The sequence below is a fragment of the Arachis stenosperma genome, chromosome 5, assembly GCF_014773155.1.
Source record: "Arachis stenosperma cultivar V10309 chromosome 5, arast.V10309.gnm1.PFL2, whole genome shotgun sequence".
Classification (NCBI taxonomy): domain Eukaryota; kingdom Viridiplantae; phylum Streptophyta; class Magnoliopsida; order Fabales; family Fabaceae; genus Arachis; species Arachis stenosperma.
In genome coordinates this window covers 4,455,729-4,477,959 of record NC_080381.1, presented here as the reverse complement: position 1 = coordinate 4,477,959, position 22,231 = coordinate 4,455,729, and the positions used below count along the sequence as shown (strand labels likewise).

General features: G+C 30.0%; 3 protein-coding genes across 4 annotated transcripts; 1 reads left to right on the top strand and 2 right to left on the bottom strand.

The window, feature by feature from the left end:
• Nucleotides 1–970: 970 nt before the first annotated feature.
• Nucleotides 971–3,074, top strand: LOC130982658 (uncharacterized). Of its 2 annotated transcripts, none has more exons than XM_057906705.1 (8): nucleotides 971–1,205; nucleotides 1,286–1,390; nucleotides 1,479–1,565; nucleotides 1,662–1,712; nucleotides 1,998–2,091; nucleotides 2,171–2,255; nucleotides 2,369–2,526; nucleotides 2,848–3,074. In XM_057906705.1, the coding sequence occupies exons 1-7, from the start codon at nucleotides 1,044–1,046 to the stop codon at nucleotides 2,523–2,525; spliced, it is 741 nt and encodes a 246-aa protein (XP_057762688.1). In that variant the 5' UTR covers nucleotides 971–1,043; the 3' UTR covers nucleotide 2,526; nucleotides 2,848–3,074. The 2 variants fall into 2 exon arrangements, with proteins under 2 accessions (XP_057762688.1, XP_057762689.1); XM_057906706.1 differs by lacking the exon at nucleotides 2,848–3,074 and adding an exon at nucleotides 2,581–2,664 and having other exon boundaries at nucleotides 2,369–2,475.
• LOC130982657 (peroxidase 64-like) lies at nucleotides 2,625–4,257 on the bottom strand. The gene is made up of 4 exons (XM_057906704.1): nucleotides 4,020–4,257; nucleotides 3,564–3,752; nucleotides 3,317–3,479; nucleotides 2,625–3,223 (listed from the first exon to the last, which is right to left on the bottom strand). The coding sequence occupies exons 1-4, from the start codon at nucleotides 4,221–4,223 to the stop codon at nucleotides 2,829–2,831; spliced, it is 951 nt and encodes a 316-aa protein (XP_057762687.1). The 5' UTR covers nucleotides 4,224–4,257; the 3' UTR covers nucleotides 2,625–2,828.
• Nucleotides 4,258–7,396: 3,139 nt separating this feature from the next.
• Nucleotides 7,397–11,736, bottom strand: LOC130982344 (aspartyl protease family protein 1). The gene is made up of 10 exons (XM_057906320.1): nucleotides 11,223–11,736; nucleotides 10,501–10,636; nucleotides 10,163–10,398; nucleotides 9,319–9,543; nucleotides 8,993–9,128; nucleotides 8,811–8,896; nucleotides 8,573–8,669; nucleotides 8,400–8,457; nucleotides 7,980–8,051; nucleotides 7,397–7,877 (listed from the first exon to the last, which is right to left on the bottom strand). Exons 1-10 carry the CDS (start codon nucleotides 11,537–11,539, stop codon nucleotides 7,678–7,680), a joined length of 1,563 nt encoding a protein of 520 aa, XP_057762303.1. The 5' UTR covers nucleotides 11,540–11,736; the 3' UTR covers nucleotides 7,397–7,677.
• Nucleotides 11,737–22,231: the final 10,495 nt, after the last annotated feature.

Genomic DNA, 22,231 nt, shown 5'->3' with positions numbered 1-22,231 from the left:
AACAACTCATTATTGCGTTCGGCAACAAGAAGGCAAGAAATTAACTCAGAATATTTTTTAAACCCTTTCTCTCGATACTGTTGCTGCAGGAGCACATTCGAGGCATGGAAGGTTGAGAAAGTTTTCTCCAACATATCATGATCAGTTATTTTTTCCCCACACAATTTCATTCGTGAGGTGATTCGAAACATTGCAGAATTATATTCATTTATAGATTTAAAATCTTGTAAACGCAAATGCGTCCATTCATATCGGGACTGAGGAAGTATTACCGTTTTCTGATGATTATACCTTTCTTCAAGGTCTTTCCAAAGATCTGCAAGATCTTTTAATGTAAGATATTCATTTTTCAATCCCTCGTCAAGATGACGACGAAGAAAAATCATGGCTTTGGCTTTATCCTTCTGAGATGCATTATTTTCAGCCTTAATGGTATCTCCAAGATCCATTGAATCAAGATGGATTTCAGCATCTAGTATCCATGATAAATAATTGTTTCCAGATATATCAAGAGCATTGAATTCAAGATGAGAGAGTTTCGACATAATGAAAATATTACCTGAGTCTTCCTAAAGATTTGATCAGAGTCTCGTGCTGATAACGTGTTGTAAAATAAATAAAAGATATATAAAATAAAGATGTACAAATAGAAGACTCTATTATTAATGTAAAGAGTAATAGAAAATAGAATTTAAAATACTTATAAAATAAAAGAAGAGAAAGAATTGTAATAATAATATAAGGAGAAGGGTATTTGATTGCAACATAAAAAGGAATCGATTTCTTATTATTTAGTTGTGTGTAATAAGAAAAGGAAAATAAATGCTTTATAGTAAGAGAGAGAGAGAGGGAATATATTATATATATTCTTGCTGTGTGTCATATGGACGGAGGCTTAACCTCCTTTTATAAGCATAATGAAGGAAAATTTTCAACCTTCATTAATGTACATTCTTTCTTGGTAAAATGAGAACTGACGAGCCATGACATTAATGGTCATCCATGTCTATTATGTTTATCGTAACAAAGAGATAATGTAAAAAATGAGTGGGAAGAGCAGGGGAGACATGGGGAAAGACAAGAACTCGGAGGACGACAACGCCGCCGTCACCGCCACCACCACCACCGCCATGACCACCCTCTCTCGCCACTGTTTTGCCGATGATGACCCCGAAGCACCAACCTTATGCATATCCATCATTGAGGTTCACCAAACGAAACCCTGATTTTGACGCCTAACATTTCCATCATTCCCATGCAACTTTTTTTCCCCTTCTTAACGCAGAACATGAAGGAGGACTATGGCCTGTTCGTATGGCCCTGCAGCGTAGTTCTCGCTGAGTATGTTTGGCAACAAAAGCACCGATTTGAAGGAGCTACTGTTATTGAGGTATAATATTTTTCAATTTAATTGTGGATTCAATGTGAAGTATGAACTATAATCATTTCCCATCTCATCTTGTTAATGTTTCATGCAGCTTGGTGCCGGAACTTCCTTGCCTGGTTTGGTTGCAGCAAAAGTTGGGGCCAATGTTACTCTTACTGATGACTCCACCAGATTAGAGGTTTCAAATTAAGCTGAATTTGGTTTTAAAAACAAAATGTGACTGAGTTTTTATTTATTTATTGAAATGGCTGCTTGTTGTTTTTGGAATTTGCAGGTGCTTGAAAACATGAGAAGAGTGTGTGACTTGAATAAAATCGAGTGCAATGTGAGCCTTTGATTGAGTAGTTAGTAATTTAGTCACAAAATGTAGTGAATTGCGTAACATGCTTTCTAGTAACTGTTATTTCATTGGTAGCAATGTGCTTGTTCATTTTACAATTGAAATTATGATTTTACACTCGTGTTTACTATGGAATTTCTATGATGTGCTGAGCATGTGGCTCACGGGAGCACAACCAGTGGTTATGTGTAGACATGATGTTGGAAATTTTATGTTTTCAGATATTTCGTTTTGTATAAATGTCAATGTGTAAATCCCTTGTGTTTCTAGGTGCTAGGATTGACATGGGGTGTTTGGGATTCATCCATATTCAGTTTACAACCAACTATTATTCTAGGAGCTGATGTCTTGTATGATTCAAACGGTGAGACAATGTGGTATTAAGGATTTGTCATCTTCCTCCATCAAGTTAACTAAAACATTGTTTATTTTATGGCATTTAGCCTTTGATGACCTCTTTGCCACTGTGACGTTTCTGCTGCAAAATTCCCCTGGGTCAAGTTTTATAACCTCGTACCACAATCGAAGGTACTTTTTCACTCTATGTGATGCTCAGAATTTATCAGCCGATTCCATACTAGCTCTACAACCTCCATATTTTTATGGTGTTTTAAAAATTTATCTGTCTAATCTTTTTGCAGCGGGCATCACCTTATTGAGTTCTTGATGAGGAAATGGGGCCTAAAGTGTCTCGAGCTGCTTGATGGATTTTCTTTCCTTCCATCCCACAAGGCATCATTGCTAAGTGGTAACATTCAATTGGCAGAGATAGCTCTTATCTCAAAAGATAATGCATGAGGTAGCTCAAAGTTAACAATTGGGAGTTTCTTTTTCTTTTCTTTTGGTGACACAGATGCTATTATTGTGTTATTCATTTGCTTTTAGAAAGTTAATCTCTTGTCCAGACAATCAAGCAATGGAATAAAACATAATCATCCCACAGGAGTTTCTCCTGTCGATACATACTTGTACAATACATGAATTTCTATTACAAAGGAAAATGAGTGATGTTCTTGCCATCTTTCAAATATGATCCAACCTCTTTCACACATCTTACTTATTTGGTAAATCACTATTTAACTTAAATTGACCTAAGACTTTCTAATTGACAACTCTGCAGTCCTTCCGAATCTCCTGCCCGCCATTGATGCTGCTCATTCTGATCATGGCGTTAACAAAAGCCTCATAAAAAGCCTTTTTTGAGGCGGCAAACTTAAAGACCAGGTTCTTACCCTCTTGGCTATCAAGCAGAACTTGATCAGAAGTAAACAGAGCTTTATGTTGGAGGATCAACTTGTAATATGTATTATCAAAACTTGTTGAAGAAGGATCCATAATGGTGCCTGCATTTTTGGCCTGGTTTTTCAAAGGACAAATTGATTTCAGTTGCACTGCAAATGATGGATTTATTGAAGGGTCCCAATCATGTGTAGCATCAAAATTATGGACTCTCTTGCTGAAGGATGAGCAGTGGGCGAAACCTAAAGTGTGTCCTCCTATGCATGGGTTGAAAGACATGTTACTCTAAACTCTGTTAATCTGTAGATTGTAATAAATGGTAATTGGTTTTTACTTTCTTAATAGCTTACCTGACAGAGCTACTAGGTCTGCTGTTGATAAACCTCTTTGAGAGAAGCTTTGCTTCAATTGTGATATGTTGAAAGTTGGTGCTGGTAAATTTATTGTTTCACTGGCCTTAGATATTCTACCATCCTTTCTTCCTTTAGGAACATCCCATGTAGGTCCTCCAGACTGTAGAATTATATACACCAACTGTTGTTTAGAATTTTAGAATTTATAGTGAGAAAATTGATATATTTGGCTTTGTTTTCTTACCAGAAAAACTGCATCCCTTGCTGCTAGAGCAAGAATATCAGCACAAGAAACCACACCAGGGCATGAAGCTTCTACTGCTTTCTTTGCTGCATCAATGACATAGAATGCATGCAAAGAAATATTTGGTGGTCCATCTTTTTCGGCTTTGTTCTTTCCTTTTGAATTTAGGAGCACAGAGGCATCGCATCCCTTCAAAAGTATACCAAACAAGAGATGACAGGTTCAAATTATGCATTAGTACATAGGTGCAAGGGTTAAGTAGGAAACAAAGAGGAACGAGAAATCCTTATATAGGAAATGAATATTGTCTCTCTTATTTTGGTAATGTCACTCTTATTTTCTACAAATTCATGCAAACGTACAATACAAAAAATTATATATGGAGTGGCATTATCATTTCCCTGTTCTTAAAGCACATTTAATGCATGCTCCAGGAATGAAATAGTAGGGCATTACCCGAATGAAGCAGTCATGAAAATGCATTCGCAGAAGTGCTGCAGGAACTGTTTTGTCCCTAGCTGTGGCATCCTTCACTGCTTTGGCAACAATGAACTCAACATTAGGGCATGACTTTTCATAGTGGTTCAAGCTGAGTGAGTTTCCTGAGGAAACTGCAGAAAGTATGATAATCATAGTCAAGAAAGGGACCTTGCTAGCCATTGCCAATTAAGATTACTTTGATGATATGTTAGCTTTTAGCTTAGGAATGCAAAGATGGGTAAAATGGCATTTTATAGTCATAAAAGAGACTAATTATTTTCTAGCATATGATGGACCACAGAGAATCATATCGTTAAGTAGTATTATCAATGGATGGAATCGTAATGTTTAAGCATTATCATTACAAAAAGACAAGTTACTTTAGGCTCCAATTACAGAAGGCTCAAGTCACTGGTAGAGTGGTAGTTAATAGTGGCTTATAAAGTTCTTTTACTTTGTCATTCTTTCCATGGATTTAGTGATTAGGTGCATGTTCCTCTTAAACGCAATGAATTACATATTGTGGTGTAGTGCATGTTCATTTGAGCCTCCCAATATCTCTAATCCGAAGTTTGTTTTAAGGTTAAGAAATATATTTCAAGGAATTATATTTTCGAAAATATTATTCTTAAGAATATTATACCGGAGTATTATGAAAAAATTGTGATATTTCTAAGAATAAATTATAATATGTTTGTTCTATTTTACATATTCCTGGATATAGATTTTAAATTTCTAAAATAATTCTAATATCAATTAAAGAATGAAATCTTTGATAAAAAATAAACATGATATTTTGGGGGATATAATAATAAGCTTATATATTAATTTTTATTTCTAGCAAGTTGTTCCTGGAATTAGATTTTATTAAAACTTCAAAAGAAAATGAAAGTATATTTTCATAGAAAATTTATAGGAATAAATTGAAATTTCTTAAAATAAACCTCCAAATTTTGTTTCTGGGGTACAAATCTGTTTTTATCACATTGACATTTATTTTATTATTCTTAGATTTTTCACATACCTTTCACTTTAAATACCTCAAGGGTTGCTAACTTGTGTTTGGTGTACAAAAAAACTTATATTTTTGTGCAGCTATCACTAGTACATAGGCATAATTTGATGGTCTTCCCAAATAAGACGACTAAGCTCAAAATGTGATCTCCCATGATAGATTATCATGATTAGTTGACCATTAGTACAATCTCCTAAATGTGAGAAGTGAACTTTTTAAATTGGGTTTTACTAACTTGTGCCTTAAGGTAGCGTTCGTTTTGAGAGATTCAGTATCATGTTTGTTTGTTCAGATAAGGGTACTAAAATTTATATCTCTATTTCTAAAATTTCAGTATTTCATTACCTAAAAAAAGTGGAACATAGGGAATTAAAATTTTTAGAAATGGAGACTGAAACTTTAATAACATTTTATACTTAAAATACCCTCATTTCAATTAATTAATTCCAATTTTATTCTTTGTGCAAATTAAATTAGAGTTTCATTTTTGTTTCAATTTCTGTCTTCTACTTTCCACTAAATAGCATACTGAACTTTATTTCAATCTCTGTCTCTTTTAGTCTCTATCTCTCAATCTCAACCAAACGCTACCTAAGGGTATAGGTTAAGCATATTATAAAAAAATATTTTATAAAAATTATTACAATTTTTTTTATGTTTTTAATGCATTGAATATATTAAAGACATTAAGAAAATTTCTGTTATTATATTTTTAAAATATGTCTTTAAAATACGAATTAGTTAAATCCTTTTTAATTTTTACTTTTTACTATGCGCTTTTCTTGATTAGACACATTGATTGATATTATAGTTAGACTTTTGATAGAATTGGCTCCATCAACCTAGTTAGTGGTGGTCATAACCAATTTCTAAATGGGGTCACTAACAGTAATACTCTACCAACAATCCACCATTAGTTAGACACCTTTTGTTTTTATGGTCACCAATATTCACATTTTCTTCTCTCTGTTTTTTCCCTTTAATTTTACCTCCAAGGGAATCAGCATCCTCAATTATGAAGTAGGCATGGCTTTTGTTGTTAAGATTGAGCCATCTAAGGTTTTTTGTTGTTTTCATGCCATAACTTGTATTGCAATCTTAAGAAGAGGAAACTACACATTTGTGTCTGTCTGGTGCTGTTTGTAAAAGTTAACAGTATAATTTGGAGGTTTTTTCTCCCATGATTGAGATGAAAAGTTACTGTTAAATAATCCTAATTAACTAACTATATAGATATTAGATAAGTGTAATATATATAAAGTTTATTATTGTGAGTTTGTGACTATCTTTTCCTCCATAGTGGGGTCATAACATTGGATACTTATGCTAATTGATGAAAATTGATTTCTTCACATAATAACTTTAATTACAACTGCTAAAGCTGACGGCAGCTAATATGTCTTCTTAACTGGTTCGCCTTTGTATAATTAAAGGAGATGCATTTTTTCGGGTGGTAATTAATTAATTAATTAATTTACACAGCCAAGATTAGATAACTTGGTCTCAATGATGAAGCCTCTATTTGTTTCTTGTATATGCCGTTATTCATGTGGATCTCATACCTGTCAAACAATAGAGAGGTGTCGCCCCTGGTAAACGAGAACAAAAAAGTCAATTAAGGGCGAAATAAAGCAAGTTTAGCACCACTAATAAATTTGTTTTCCTAACCAAGTTTTGTTGGTCCAGTAGTTAGCTCACTAGTTCACTTAAGCAAGTGTTGGGGGTTCGAATCCCGTCTTGTGCATGCAGTAACCCATTGGTCAGCGACAAACCCTTAAATGGAGTTCAGTATCGCGGCGGATTAGTCTTTGGCTTGCAGGGTTGGGGATACCGTTGGAAACCAAAAATAAAAAAAAAATTGTTTTCCTTCTAATTTCGTTATAGATCCCAAATCTTGCACCATTAGCATTTTCCTTCTAATTTCGTTATAGTTCCCAAATCTTGCACCATTAGCATGATTGGCGAATGTTAATGCACTTCAGAAAAAGTAAATGTATAATATTCTTGAAATTTTAAAGTTTAAATTTTAAATCATAAACTATAAATTTTTCACTTTAATTATAAATTATAAATCTAAATTGATATAAAATATAATAAATTAAAATTATAATTTATTCAATTGATAAAAAGTACTACTCTTTACTTAATAAAAAAAGTTTAAGAATATATTGCATAATGAATGTATTGCATAATTAGAACTAACTATGCGTCTCTCACTAAATTAATATTTAGTTAGAAATGTCAAACGGATATAATCTTTTATAATTACAAAATTTATTTAAATTAGTCATAATTATTATTGTCATTGCTTTAATCTTTCATAATCAAGAAATGAATATTTACTCAACATAAAAAGTACTGTGTATTATATGTGCTCTGCTATCTATTAATTGTACAGTTTACAACTGAGCTGCACATGCTGCTATATTATTTACAAACTCATAATCAAAATCAATAAGGCTACTGAGATATCCCCCAAAAATGGATAGAGTAATAATAATGCTTCTATATATGGTGTGTGTATGTGTGGGCTAAAGAAACCTATAAACTCTCCAGTGAAAGAAAATACTAATAATTTGAATGATACAAGATTGAATGCTGAATAGCTATAGGGTATGATCAAGAAATAGCTAAAATAAAGAAAAGAGCCATCATAAATACAAAACTGGGCCTTAAATTAAATGAGTGACTAGGTAGCAGCCTTCCAGGGTTATTATTAGAAACGTTTGAAGTTGCTTCTGGATTCACAGCAATAGCAGGAGAAATTGCAGGAGAGTGAGACTGGTTAATATTTAAGTTGGAGAGTTCATCATCATAACCTGGTAAAAAAAAAAAAACATATTAACAATAATAACTAATGGAGAAGTAATAATGAAAGCCAAGTTCTTATGGTGATGGAGTAGAAGTGAAACTCTACTCACAGTCAGATTCTTTCCAACTCAAAATCATGTTCTCGCGATCAAAGATTATGCGGTAACCAGTCATGAAGTTCTCTGCATGAAGATAAATATAATGAACGTTTGCAACTATGTATCAAAGCTTCAGCAATAAGTGATGGAACTTTGTGCTTGTATTTGTCATATTGATGCATGAATTGTTTTTGAACATGACAGACAACAAAAAGGTCCCAAAGAATGATGCAGTAGAGGCAGGTTTGCTGACAAGAACGGAAGAATCATGAATCATTGATTGAAAGAAAAAAATTTCCAAAATGATAACACAATCCTCGAATATCGGTCACTATGAAAATTTAGTACATCCTTAATAGTTAATATAGAGATAGATAGTGATAGATATAAAGAAATGGATGTTGTTCAGCTTCTTTGATTCAAAATACTCACGTCCTATGATGTTCACACTGTCGCTTTTCAATACGCCCAAACAAAGTAACTCAACATCCTGGATATCACAAGAAGCAATCATGAGGCTAGACGGCTGAAAATCATTAGATATTTATCTCAATAGTATCATGAATCCTTAACCAAGTTGTATTTGAATAATTTGATGCTCTCACCAATCCAGTAACGGTTACTATAGGGTCCGCGACAAAATAATTGTCTCCACCTTTCATAGTCAGATTCACAGTGGGAACTTCAACAGTCTGATTCGGGCTGCCGGAGAAGTGGAAATCAAATCAGTGCATGATAATTTGTACGAAGTTACATTTATTTCTGAATAGAATGGTGGAAGTAATTGCTATGGTTTAAAATGACAAAAGAAGTCTACAGTTTCAGTCAAGTTAAAATAATCACCTTATGTTATAACAGAAATCAAAGGGGAGATCAGAATCAGAGCCAGAACTAGATGAATGCCGTTTTTGCTTTATCATTGAATTGAACTGCAAAAAGAAACAGAAAATATTAACCACTTTTTACGTGACATGTCACTCTAGATATCATCTTAAACCAATAAAACTCTACTGTACATTACTTACACTCTCAGTAATCTGTGTATAAGCTGGGTCATTTAGGTATGTAAATGAGGTGCCAGAGTCAAATATTGCATGGAACTCAAGATCAGCAGCATTTCCTCCCAAAATGACTTGGGTAATTGTGATGTTGTAAGTTGGGCTGCCAAGAAGCATCCATGTTAAAATAAGCACAAGTAAAGTTGGACAAGATATATTATATATCCTTCTCTAGTTTCTGTTCTATGAGTCTATTTTGAGTTTTTTATTCAACAGATATTCTCTTGTAGATGACCATTCAAGTGATAAGTGTGAAATGTAGTTATTATCCCCAAACATTGATGGGCACTTACTGCGAATGCATGAGATTAAATGGTGTTTTTCCTTGGACCAAGCTGGTATTATCCCCAAAAGTGATTCTCCCAAGGCCATCAGGTCCAAAACACATTGAAAATGAATTTGAAGTAAGGCCTAGTTTGGCCAAGATGCTTGGAACAGATATATTGCTCATTCCAAGTCCAAAGAGACCATTTGGAGCTGCCCCATCAAGAAATGCTCCTGTCTGAACTTGGCCACAACTGCAACAACATATTCAAATATGAAAATGATGATAATACAACCTGCAGATTCTAATCACAAGTAATGTGAAGAAAAGAAAGTCCAGTATACCAAGCCGTTTCGAAGAACAAGAATGAAAAAGAAAGTAAGAAACCATGACTAGAAGTATTAGTTTAAGGAATCCGCGAGGAAACTTAATATTCTCCTGTTCACTGATAAAAGTCAGTCAAAACCTGCTAGAGATTTCTAGGACACGGTTGTTATTGCAATTATAATCGGTTACATAGCGAGCTCATTTGTATTTCTCTACCCAACAATTCAAGTTTTGGAAGGAAATAGTTTTATGATATGATGTCAAAAGTTGCTATAACTGAGAAATCTAGAGTTCATTTTTTAACAAGATAAGCTCATGCATTATCTATACTTCATCTTCAAGCATCTTGTGTGAGGGAATATATGGGGATATAAAAACTATTCATGTGCTTACTTCTATCCAATACCTCAAACTTTTAAGCTTTTAGGAGTGAGGTTAATGATATCATCGACATTCCTAGAAGCTAACTTTCTACTCCCTACACTTACCATGTACAATGAATAGTCCAATTTTATAAATAGCAAGGTAGTATTGAGAATTTTTACCCAAATGTAATTGGTCCATCAACATCTTTTGTTTGATCATCATCTGTAACTAAGTGCAAAACATCCTCTACCAAGATTCCAGTAGTTGAAGTACCATTTGATAGATATTTAACTTGGTATGGACAAGTGCTACCCGATGAAGTGCATTGACTTGATTCTTCACATAAGCTGCTATTGCACAGAACATTTTGGCTTGTAGAAGATCTTTTCAGATCATAGATATTAAACTTAAGTGTCTGTCACATACAATACAAGCAACAAATTCAAAGATTATAAATAGTGCTAACACAGAATATAAATCCAATTAAAAGTCCTATAGATAAAAGTGCAAGTTATACCTTGCCACTTGATGTCTTTACACCATGGACACAGCTGGTACAATTGCAAGGTAGCCAGAACAAGTCACTTCCGGTATCCAATGCCACCAAAAACCATAAAGCTGGTGTCCCAACAGAAACATTGGCAAAATGCAAACTGAAAATACCATTAAGAAAAACAATGGAATTACAAATCATTATTACATATACACATGAACACATCATCATAAAAAAGTACACAATAAGGAAGAAAAAGTGAAATTTCTTTCTCTGTATGGCAAAATTCATTCGAATCCTGCTAGGGAGCCAACGGAATCTTTATACAATGTGTACAATGGGCTATTTATTTGGCCCAATATGAATTAAAAAATGAACATAGAGCTCTAATAGCATATCATGAAACTACTTATCCCAAAAGTTTAAACTGGTAGGAAAAGGTAACACTAATAGTTATATCTCTAATAGTGAATCGAACATTTCTAAACCTCTATTGTACACATTATACAAATATTCCATTAACTCCCTATACTTCCTCAACTCATAAAATCTCCTATGAACCTGTGACCTAGTAGCACTTTTGGTGTGAAATATATATAAATTTTTGCTTATAAAAAAAAGAGTTTAATTAATATGCTTTAATGTTCTCATAAAAACTAGCAACCATACCAAAATAATTAAAATAAATAAATAAAACAGATAACTAAGGAGGAATGGAAAATTAAGAATGGTCGAAGAAGTCATACAATCCAAAGGAGTCAATCTGGTAAGTAACGTTGCCGGCGGCGAAAGTGAGCGGCGTATCGTGTTGGCCGGCGAGCCTCCGTCGCCGGAAAACCCGGTCTCTTTGTTCCATAGCAGCATAGTATTGACGAGTTCCCTTCTGAGGAAACTCATCAACACCGAGAATTCCCTTCACCGGATCGGAAAACAAGTGGTGCATGTCATAACCGAAGGAATGCAAACCGTTGCAACCGCCATGTGAAGCCAACAAACTCATCGTCAAAACCGCCACAATTATACACATAGAGATAGACCTATAGTCCATCATCATCATCATCATTAACTAAATTAATCGCACTTGAAATTTCTGCAGTCCTTTACTGAATTATGTGTTTTTTCTTTTGGTTTTTGTATCAGTGTTATTGCCAATAACTAATTAAGAAGGTTCTGAGAAAGTTTTGGTCATGGTTGTTGAATTACAGACTCAACGAAAGAAAAATGAAGTGAGAAAGGGAAAGAGAAGACTTACAAAAGTTGGAAAATTGTGTTGTATTATGTAGTCAAAAAAATTAAAAAAAAAAAAGAAGAAGAAAAAAGTCTAAAACACTTGTTTGTTAGCTTAAACCATGATCACATAGAAGAAAAAGGTGGGTCCACGGGTTAAGTGTTGAACTTGTACTCTTGAATATTAATAATATTTTGATGACTTTTTTTAATGAAGTTGGTGTGGATAAAATGAACGCTTTTGCAGGTGGAATTTTGAAACGAGTATTTTAGCCAACTATGTTGAATGTTTTTTCCTCAACTTAAGATTTGTTTAATTTTATTTTGTCATGGTGCGGATTGGACGCTACGATGAATTGATGATGTAAATGTTTTTGTTATTTTTATTCTTAAAACTCAGACAGTAGCTTTCTTTTCTTAAAAATCATAAGTTATTCATTAAAATTTGTGTCTTCGAGGTGTATATATAAATAATAGTCCAATAGTCCATAATAGTGTAGTAGTAAAAAGTTAAAGAAGTGGGTAGTAAAAGCTAAAGAAAAGAAGGCATTAAGTTGCTTAATTGAGGAGTTGCCTTCACCAGAAGAAGAAAGAGTAGCGTGGGGTTTCGGCAAGGGTTTTGTACTGTATAGAAACTCATTGATGGTTGTTTACTCAAGCATGGCAAAAATATCCGGCAGGGTAGAATGGGTCAATGGTTCATACCTGCACTTAATTTATCCTCCACATGCTGGGTATGGGCCTATGGGGGGTGTTTGGTCCAAGTTCGAAAAAAAAGATCGGTGTCTGGTAGAATTTAATTAAAAAGTCGACTTCTTTTAGTTAAATTTTTAAGAGTATATATTAAAATAAGTTCCTAAAAATTTTGTATTGGACATTTTTGTCCTTAAAAATATTTTATTACCTCGAAATTTTTGGAGTTTATAAAGATAAGACATATAAATTATTGTGTCGCACTTTTAAAGATTTATTTGTTTAAATGAAAACAATAAATCTAATTAAGGTAGAAATTTATATGTCTTATTTTTATAAAATTCATACCTCAGTATAATAAAGATATTTTTGAGGACAAATATCCGATGCGAAATTTTTAGAGATTTATTTGAATATATATTTATTTTTTAATTTTAATATTTAAATCTTAAATTTTAATTATAACTTTTTTAAAAAAAAAAGAGGTAAAAAATTAATTTTATAATAAAATTAATTAAAATAACTAATTAAAAACTAATTCTCTGTATTTATTAAGTAAAAGACAAGAAGTATCCTGAGAACAATGACGAGTTTAAAGTTTGAGTAGAACTTTTTGAATAAAAAAAAATTAAAATTATATCATGCTATATATATTAAAAGAATATTCATAAATATAACTATTTATATATGGTAATATTATTAAAGTTATATTTTTTATATAAATAACGAGGTATAAATGTTTAAGAAAAAACAGATTAAACAATTACTATTTTAAAAAATATTGTTCCAACTAAATCAGCAAATAAACTAAGAGAAACACAGAAAAATAAGACAAATATAGAACAATCATATTATAAATCATGCCCATATAAAATCAATCTGTCTACACAAAAATTTGCTTCTCTAAATTCATGCTAATTCACCAACTCATTAATTTGTTGCAACAGCGAAGACATTCTCCTTTTTTAGACATTAGTCTTTTCCTTGATAAAAAAGTTTCATTCTTTTTTATTTTTCACCATTATATGGGTATAAATATAAAATGTATAGATTGTAAATTTTTTAGAAAAAATATCGTTAAAATAATAATTATTAAAAAGTAAAAATTTATGTACAATTATTTTCATATAAAATTAATAGTTGAAAATTATCTAATGATAATTTAATTAATTATATTAAATTATCTAATAATTATTAACTATCATAATTTTCACCTTATTAAAAATAGAATACTTGTTGAACAACTTTGTATATCATTAAAAAAACTTCAATAAGTTGATAGGAAAAGAATTTCTTTTTAAAAAAACGGTTTATAAAAATTGAAGGGGTTAAAATTTTAAAGTAGCATTTGGAAGAGAGACAGCGACTGAAATAAATCTTAGTATTATATTTAGTGTAAAAGTATACATAATTAAATTATGTCTTAATATCCTATTTGATTTGAAATAAAAGTAGAGATTAAAATGTTTGAAATTACAATAATATCCTTAAATTTAAAATGCAATCCTAACCCAAATTTTATTTCATTTTTCAGCAATCTCCAGTCCCTTTTTTTTTTCTGAAATTTTAATCGAGAAGGAAAGAAATTCTCTGGCCGCCATCGACATTCGACAGCACCGCCAATGATCCCAAACGTGCAAGGCGCATCTGCAAGTCTCCAACGCTTCACAATCACACCACCTCGTCGAATTCATTTTTCTTGTTATGTGGTGATGCTTCAGTTGGTTTCTTCATATGAATAACAATGTTAGTATTGGTAAGTTTCAAAGTGTGAATAATTTTTTATCTGGACTCTCTCATACTCGTTCATTGACTCGAAAGTCAATTATTGAGGTAAAGCAGTTTAAGGAATAATTAATGGTTGCCGATGTCAAATTTAAAATTCTATTAACATACTCGTATCTGTAATCGCATTATAGTGTTAAACCAAATCTTAAAATTTCGGCGCACTAATTCTCACCCAACTCTTCTCACTGTACGCATCAAAACAACTTGTCACCTTCAATTTCTCAAGCTTTGCACATGAGATATCCAACCCTTGTAACTGCAAATATTTCTCTAAACTTAAATCTTCAAGAGCTTTGCAACCAACGCGGAAGTACTTCAAACCAAAACATATTCCAAGTGCAAATTCTTCAAAAGAGAAAAAGAACGATCAAGAGAACAAATCAGAGAGAAAAAGTTGATTATGCTGCAACTGGAGATCTTCAAAGAAGGAATGTGAAGATGAAGGAGTGAGGGCTGCGAAGAATAGAGACCTAATTTGATTTGTACAAAAAATAAAATTAGAATTAATTAATTGAAATAGGATATTTTATGTATAAAATATTATTAAAGTTTCAATTCTTATTTCTAAAATTTTAGTCTTCGTGTCCCTATTTTTTAGAAGTATTAAAAATACTAAAAATTTAGAGATAAAAATCAAAATTTTAATACTAATTTCTGAACCAATAAATATAATATTAAATTCTAATCTCTCAATTTCCGTCCTAATACTTCAAAACAATTAAAAAATTTTACTTATTCGTTTTTACTAAGATATGTTTTAAAAACACAATTAAAAAGTATCATAAGTTATCGTAAAAAAATAATTTTTGTATATTTTTAATACATGAAGATTAAATACATTAAAAAAACCTTTTTAAAAAATTATTATATTTTAAATTATATCTTTAAAACAAAAATTCACTTAATTTATTATATAAAAAAGCTAGAGAGTTCAAATTGGTTTTAATACAACACAACACACCCACCACAAAATCATACACTTTTACACTCTAGATTATTAGATGGTTTTTTTTTTTAATTTTTTTTTAGGATATTTTTTAGTCCGACAAGTTAAGGGTTAAACCATCACATATCAAGAGTTCTATTTAAAAATTTATTGCTATTAGAATGTTGCATATATAAAATAGGATTCGAATTCTAAATACTTATTTAAGTAGATTAACAAATTAATTACTACACTAATCCAAGTTAGTTGACTAGAGTTTTTTGGGTATTAAATGGTTTTTTTTTTTTTTTTTTGGTATTGGTATTGGTATTGGATGGTTCTTTATTCACCTCAGGCTAAAACCAAATTCAAACTCTTTTTTCTTTTTGGACTTGAACTCAGACGTTCTTGAACCGAGCATTCAATCGCTGCAGCCCATTAATTAGCATCAATTACATTAGCTATTGAATGGCCCAACGGATCTATTCAATCTATTCTTCCAAAAAAGTAAAACTATGAAAAAAGAATCAAAGTGGGATTTGAATTTGGAGTTGGTCGGTATCGGAATTTTTTTTTTGAATAAATAAAATAAATATAATATTTATGAATATATACACATTAGGAAAAATTTATGTAACTTTTTTTATTATTTGTGATTTTTTTAAAATATCCTAACATATAATTTCATTCAATTTTGTTTCTAATATTTTCGATTTACATTAAAACTAGTTATTTAGGAACATTAAATCTGTTTAAAACTTAAATGACAAAATTATAAATATCTAGAGATAATTTTAACACAAATAAAAATATTTAAGAATAATTTTAACACAAATAAAAAATATTATAAATAAAATTTAATAAAATTAAATGTTCAAGATATTTTTTAGAAAAAATTACAAACACTAAAAATATATATTTTACAATTCAATTATTTATCCAGTTGACGTAAAAAAAAATACATGACTAATCTAGAAGTACATTATACTTTTTTAAAAAAGAAAAAACAACTTTCATTCATAAAAAAGGTACAGTACACTTACAAGATTGCAGTAAGAGCATTAGATCTACGTCTAAATCAGAAGATAAATATTCTATACAGTAAAGTATTGTTTTTGTCCCAACGTTTGGGGTAAATCTCAAAATTGTCCCTAACGTTTCAATCGTCCTATTTACGTCCCTAACGTTTTTAAATTGACTCAATGTTGTCCTGCCGTTAGGGATCCGTTAATAAAATTAACGGCGGGACAAAATTGAGACGATTTTTAAACGTTAGGGACGTAAATAGGACTAAAACGTTGAGGACAAAAACGATACATAGAAATAAATTTTAATTTTATTTTTCAATAATATCAATTTTTTACTGTACATAGTATTAATTATTTTTAATCATATTTACACTTAATCACCTTATTTTCATTCTAAATAAATTAATTTTTTTTATAATTTTACGCTTAAAGTAATATAATTTTTTTATAAATAAATAAATTTTATACTTTCATTCTAAATAAATAATGTAATTTTACTTTCATTACTTAATCACATTACTTATATTTTTTTTTATAGTTTTACACTTTCATTCTAATCACATTACATTATTTATTTAGAATAAAAGTGTAAAATTTATTTATTTATAAAAAAATACATTACTTTAAGTGTAAAATTAAAAAAATAAATTTATTTAGAATAAAAATAAGGTGATTAAGCGTAAATATGATTAAAAATAATTGAATACTATGTACAATAAAAATTGATATTATTGAAGAATAAAATTAAAATTTATTTCTATGTATCGTTTTTGTCCCCAACGTTTTAGTCCTATTTATGTCTCTAACGTTTTAAAATCGTCTCAATTTTGTCTCGCCGTTAATTTTATTAACGGATCCCTAACGGTAGGACAACATTGAGTCAATTTTAAAACGTTAGGGATGTAAATAGGACGATTGAAACGTTAGGGACAATTTTGAGATTTACCCCAAACGTTGGGGACAAAAACAATACTTTACTCATATTCTATATATTGAACTATAAATTAAGAGAAATAAAAATAAGGGAAAAAGATAGATAGGTTCCTGACTTTTTAAACTTTTGATAAATACATTTCTAATAAAATTTAAATATAAAAAGTCCCTAATTTTAACAAACGGAGGACAATTTAGTCTTTCCGTCTATTTGCCTCTCATACACCAAATGGAATTGGCTGACGTGGCTGAAACGTTGTCCAAGTGTTCGTTACAGTGCCACGCTGGAAGGAAAATAAAGTTCGAAGGACAAATAAGTCCTTGACGTCATTTTGCAAATAAAGTTCGAAGGACAAATAGGTCATTGAGAATTTTTTTTTTTCATTATGCTTCTATTATGTTTCTATTATGAGAATTTAGTTTATAAAATTATGCTTGTATTTTGAAATCTAGTTAACTTGTTGTATTCTGTAATTTAAATTATTTGTATTAAAATTACAGAAATTGGGCTTGTTCTGTTTCTACTTTTTTCCTTAAATTGCATTAGTTCAGTTTTAGTGCATTTGTGTATTATATTAGAATTTGTTAAATTGCATTAGTTTATTTTTTATCATACCAGTGGCATTAGTTAGCATCAATTCATTTATGCATCAAGTTAGCATTAGTTCATTTGTGCATCATTCATGTATTAAGTTAGCATTAATACATTTGTGTATTATATTAGAACTAGTATTTTTATCCATAATAACATTACGAGAATACTTTTTTTTTTAATTATAGTTCACTTTGTTCTAACAGTATAAATTATGCATGACACAAAAGATTTATAAAATCAAACTACTTTTACAAAAAAGTCGTAAGTTGACAAAAATTTCTGACTAAAAAGACCAAGATATCCGCAGATAAAAAATTAAATAATAAGATTTTTAGTTATTATTTTTATATGAAAAAGTAATTTTTTATTAATAATTAATTTTAACATTCTTTATCTAAAATTTAAAATAATTTAATGTGTATACTTTTACATTTAAAATATTTTAATTGTAAAAAAATATCAAATGACATATTTTGATTTGTCAAATTACTAATATAAAATATAATTATATATAGAGTAAAAATAGTAGAGAGGAATATAAAATAGAGAGAGGTAAATGAGAGAATTTACGAAAGGAGTTTATTAATTTTGAAAAGAAAAATTTCTCAAGGACTTATTTGTCCTTCGAACTTTATTTGTAAAATGACGTCAAAGACTTATTTGTCCTTCGAACTTTATTCCCCTTCCAGCGCGGCACCGTAACGGATACCTGGACACCGTTTCAGCCACGTCAGCCAGTTCCGTTTGGTGTATGAGAGGCAAATAGAAGGAAGGACTAAATTGTCCTCCGTTTGTTAAAGTCAAGGACTTTTTTGTATTTAAATTTTGTCAGAAATGTATTTGTCAAAAGTTTAAAAAGTCAGGACCTATATGCCTTTTTCCCTAAAAATAAAACTAAGTCTTTTTCATTTTCAAATCTACATAGATGTATTTCAAGCTTGCAACACATTAGGATAACTTTTTTTCCATTTCAAATAGATCTCCTTACTTTTTATTAGATCTGCAAAAATTTTCTATAAATAAGTAGGAAAAAGAGTGGAAAAGAAGAGGGAGAAAAAAGCTTGGTGGGAGACAGCCGCGACAACTCTCAACACGGTGTTCGTATGTTCTTCACTTCTAGGCTATTATTAGAACTAGCTGATAATATAAAAGTGTGTTCCACTTTAACATTAACACAAGAATACATTATACCCTTGAATAAGCATTAAACAGCAAAGAATAACCATTGTAAGTACTTATTATATCCTTCACGATTTTAAATTTGATAAAATATTGTTTGTCAAAAAAAAAAAAAAAACTAACCATGGTTTCAGTTCAAGCCTGGGTCACGTGGAACGGTGGAAGTATGTTGTGAAGGTGGTGATTGGTGAACTTCTCTTCTCCGATAATTACTTTATAACATAGATAAGGAAGAAATATATGGTTAACTATGAAAAAAGTCATTTGAAAAAAAATAGAAGTAATAAGAACAAATTAAGTAGTATAACATCTAATAGAATTATCTAAACATATGTTCTTCGGCCCGTTCATATATTACAGTCCTACTAAAATAAGTATACAATGTTAGAAGTCATACCTATTGTGTATTATTCTTTGTACTATAACCTCAGAGATCATTTGTCATCGCCATACTAAAAGGAAAAAAACTTATAATAAGAGAGACAAAATACCATTTACTTTAAATCTTTTAAGTGTTTGTGTGGGCACTATTATTTTAATAAAAAAAGATTTTTTTAATAAAAAAAGATTTTTTTTATTTTTTAATGTATTTGGCAAATTTTTAGTAATAAAAGTAAAAATATTAAAAAAATAAAAAATATCCTTTTTGAAAAGGTATAATTTTACATATTTTTTTAAAATATTTTTTTTCTTAAAAAAAGATGTTTTTCATGTAATAAATAAACAAAAACGTATTTTTATACCTAAATATAATTGATAAATAAAAAAATATTTTTGCATAAGATATCCAAACATAAAATTACTTTTACTTTTAATAAGATCTTCTAAAAAAAATAAGTCGAACAAAAATCTTTTCTTAAAAGTTCACCCAAACAAACCACCACATATAACAGATAAATGATCATCAAATCAAAACCTAGGAAATATGGGGCAACCTAATATTTTGAGAGTTCCAGCTTCAATCATTGTAATAGTAAAGTAAAGAACATCTATAAAATATCTCAACATAACCAAATCGGAGGAGGCAAAAGAAGATAGAACTTGGGTGTAGCGGTTTAATACTTCCATGTTTGAGATTGGAAACACCAATATCATGTATCATGTATGAATGGCAATGCAATCCATATCCACGATCCAACCTGTCTTTATTCAATTGGGGGCGGGTTTCTGCTTCGGTATATATACATATAAATTAATTTAAAAGGTTATAGGAGTAGATAGATGTGAAATGGATTTCTATTGATTTAGGGTTTCTTCAAGAAAGAGATATACAGATGAATTTAAAGACAAAGATATAACATCCTAAAGGCAACATAATTATCGTTTTAAATAATTTCTAGTTATTTTTTTTTATCACATTTAGATATCACAACTCTATAATTCAAAAGGGAAAGTATGAGGAACTAATGAAATATTTATATAATGTATACAATGAAAGTTTATGGAGTATTGAGATATAATTATTAGTGTTACCTTTTTTCCATCAGCTGAAATTTTTGGGATGAGTGGTATCATGACATGATATTAGAGCGCTAGATCTGAAAGATCAAGAGTTCGATCCTTGGTGAACCCCAAAATCTAGTACTCGAATGGTTATTCTAGATAGTATGAAAGATGCTTTGAAAAGAAAAAATATAGGTAATTAATTGTATATACAATCAACTTGAGTCAACTTTTTAAATTTTAAAAAATGCATTCCAGTTTTTTATATTGTGCACGTTCTTTTACTCTTCTTCTTCTAGGTTTTGAATGATTCTTTTAATTTATTTTAAATGCTTTTTTTTCTAAATTTTAGATATTTTTTATGTTTTGGATGGTTCTTTCTTATACGTTTTTTATGATTTTTTAATAGTTTTGAATGTTTCTTTTCTTAATTTTTTAGATGTTCTTTTTCTCTCCAAATATTACTGACAAATTTATCGTCGGAAATCAAAATCTGTTGGTAAACTCACTGCTAACGTCTAACAATAAATCTAACATTATTTAGCATTTTTCTTGTGTTGTGTGTCGTTTTGTAAGGTTTTAAATTTTTTAAAATAATTTTAGATTTTTTTGTTAAATTTTGAATGTTTTATTTTTGTTACGTTTTGGATGTTTCTTTTTATTATATTTTGGATATTTATTTTACATTAATTTTAGATGTTTTTCATGATAATCTTTAGCTTGGATAAGCTTTTGGTTCCTATAAAATGTATATATTATTTTTTTATTTTGGTTACTGTAAAATATTATTCCGACATGGAGTTTTGGCAGAAAAACTGAATTAAAAGATGTATACGTGAAAAAGTAGATAGCTAAAACATATTTAAACCTGTGATGGGTGCGTCAATAAAAGTTAGAGGCGACGAAGGCAAGAATTTATATAGTTGGAGAATATTCGAATCTCACACAACGTAAGAAGAGATGACGAGTAAATCTGACAGACAAAATAAAATAATAGAGAATCCGATGTCATCGTCTTCGTCTGAACGAGCAGAATATCATCGATAATGGCTCGAGGAAAAAGGTGAAAGTTAGCATATTTAAGGATGTTTTTCTAAAGAGAAAAAAGAGAAAAAAGAATGCCTCTGATGAAGTTGGCGGCATCAAAATGGAAACACATAAAAAATGAGATTAAGAAAATGAAAGATTGAAGTATCCTCAAATTAAAGAAAAGGTAAATTAGCGGCGATTTCTTTAAAAGTCGCACAAAACTAAGTTAAATAGCTACTCTTCTAGCATTTACGGCTAAAACCGCTAAAAAATCAGTAGATAGTGACAGTTGACAAAATAATTGCTAATTTTTTGTCGCTATATTCTATTTTTGTGGCAGTGGATGTACTAATATCATATACTTAAATGTTGGTGTAAAGAACTAAATCAATGAGATACAAAATGCATCATTTCAAAATATATATATATATATATATATATATATATATATATATATATATATATATTTGACCTGCTAATACGTTAGTACTTTGGTAGCATTTGTTTTTTAAGAGACTAAAATTGAGATTAAAAAACTAAAAAATTGAGACTTAATATTATGTTTAGTAATAAAAAATTGAAATTAAAAGTTCAATTTTAAAATACAAAATTTTAATTTTTTTAATACCTCCAAAAAATAAGAATATAAGAAACTGAATTTTTTAAAAACAAAAAATTTTAATAACATTTTTTTAAAAAAATACACTCATTTAATTTTTTAAATTCTAAATTTATTTTTAAATTTTCATATTTAATTTATCTTAAATTAAACATAATATTGGATCCAATACATTTTGCGATAAACACAATAGATATAATTCACAAAACTACAAATTGAGGAGCAAGATACAAATTAAAAATTACTATGATACTTGAGAAAGGTCGAGTATGAACATAATACACACAGTCAAACCA

What these genes read in the sequence shown, in the direction of transcription:
- LOC130982658 (XM_057906705.1), top strand. Translation starts at nt 1,044, where the DNA reads ATGAGTGGGAAGAGCAGGGGAGACATGGGGAAAGACAAGAACTCGGAG. An exon ending in TGAATAAAATCGAGTGCAAT is followed by an intron (nt 1,713 to 1,997) that starts GTGAGCCTTTGA and finishes TTGTGTTTCTAG; the next exon opens with GTGCTAGGATTGACATGGGG. An exon ending in ACCTCGTACCACAATCGAAG is followed by an intron (nt 2,256 to 2,368) that starts GTACTTTTTCAC and finishes ATCTTTTTGCAG; the next exon opens with CGGGCATCACCTTATTGAGT.
- LOC130982657 (XM_057906704.1), bottom strand. Translation starts at nt 4,223, where the DNA reads ATGGCTAGCAAGGTCCCTTTCTTGACTATGATTATCATACTTTCTGCA. An exon ending in TTCATGACTGCTTCATTCGG is followed by an intron (nt 3,753 to 4,019) that starts GTAATGCCCTAC and finishes ATACTTTTGAAG; the next exon opens with GGATGCGATGCCTCTGTGCT. An exon ending in AGACCTAGTAGCTCTGTCAG is followed by an intron (nt 3,224 to 3,316) that starts GTAAGCTATTAA and finishes ACCCATGCATAG; the next exon opens with GAGGACACACTTTAGGTTTC.
- LOC130982344 (XM_057906320.1), bottom strand. Translation starts at nt 11,539, where the DNA reads ATGATGATGATGATGATGGACTATAGGTCTATCTCTATGTGTATAATT. An exon ending in TTTAATCTCATGCATTCGCA is followed by an intron (nt 9,129 to 9,318) that starts GTAAGTGCCCAT and finishes GCTTCTTGGCAG; the next exon opens with CCCAACTTACAACATCACAA. An exon ending in CAGTGTGAACATCATAGGAC is followed by an intron (nt 8,052 to 8,399) that starts GTGAGTATTTTG and finishes ATCTTCATGCAG; the next exon opens with AGAACTTCATGACTGGTTAC.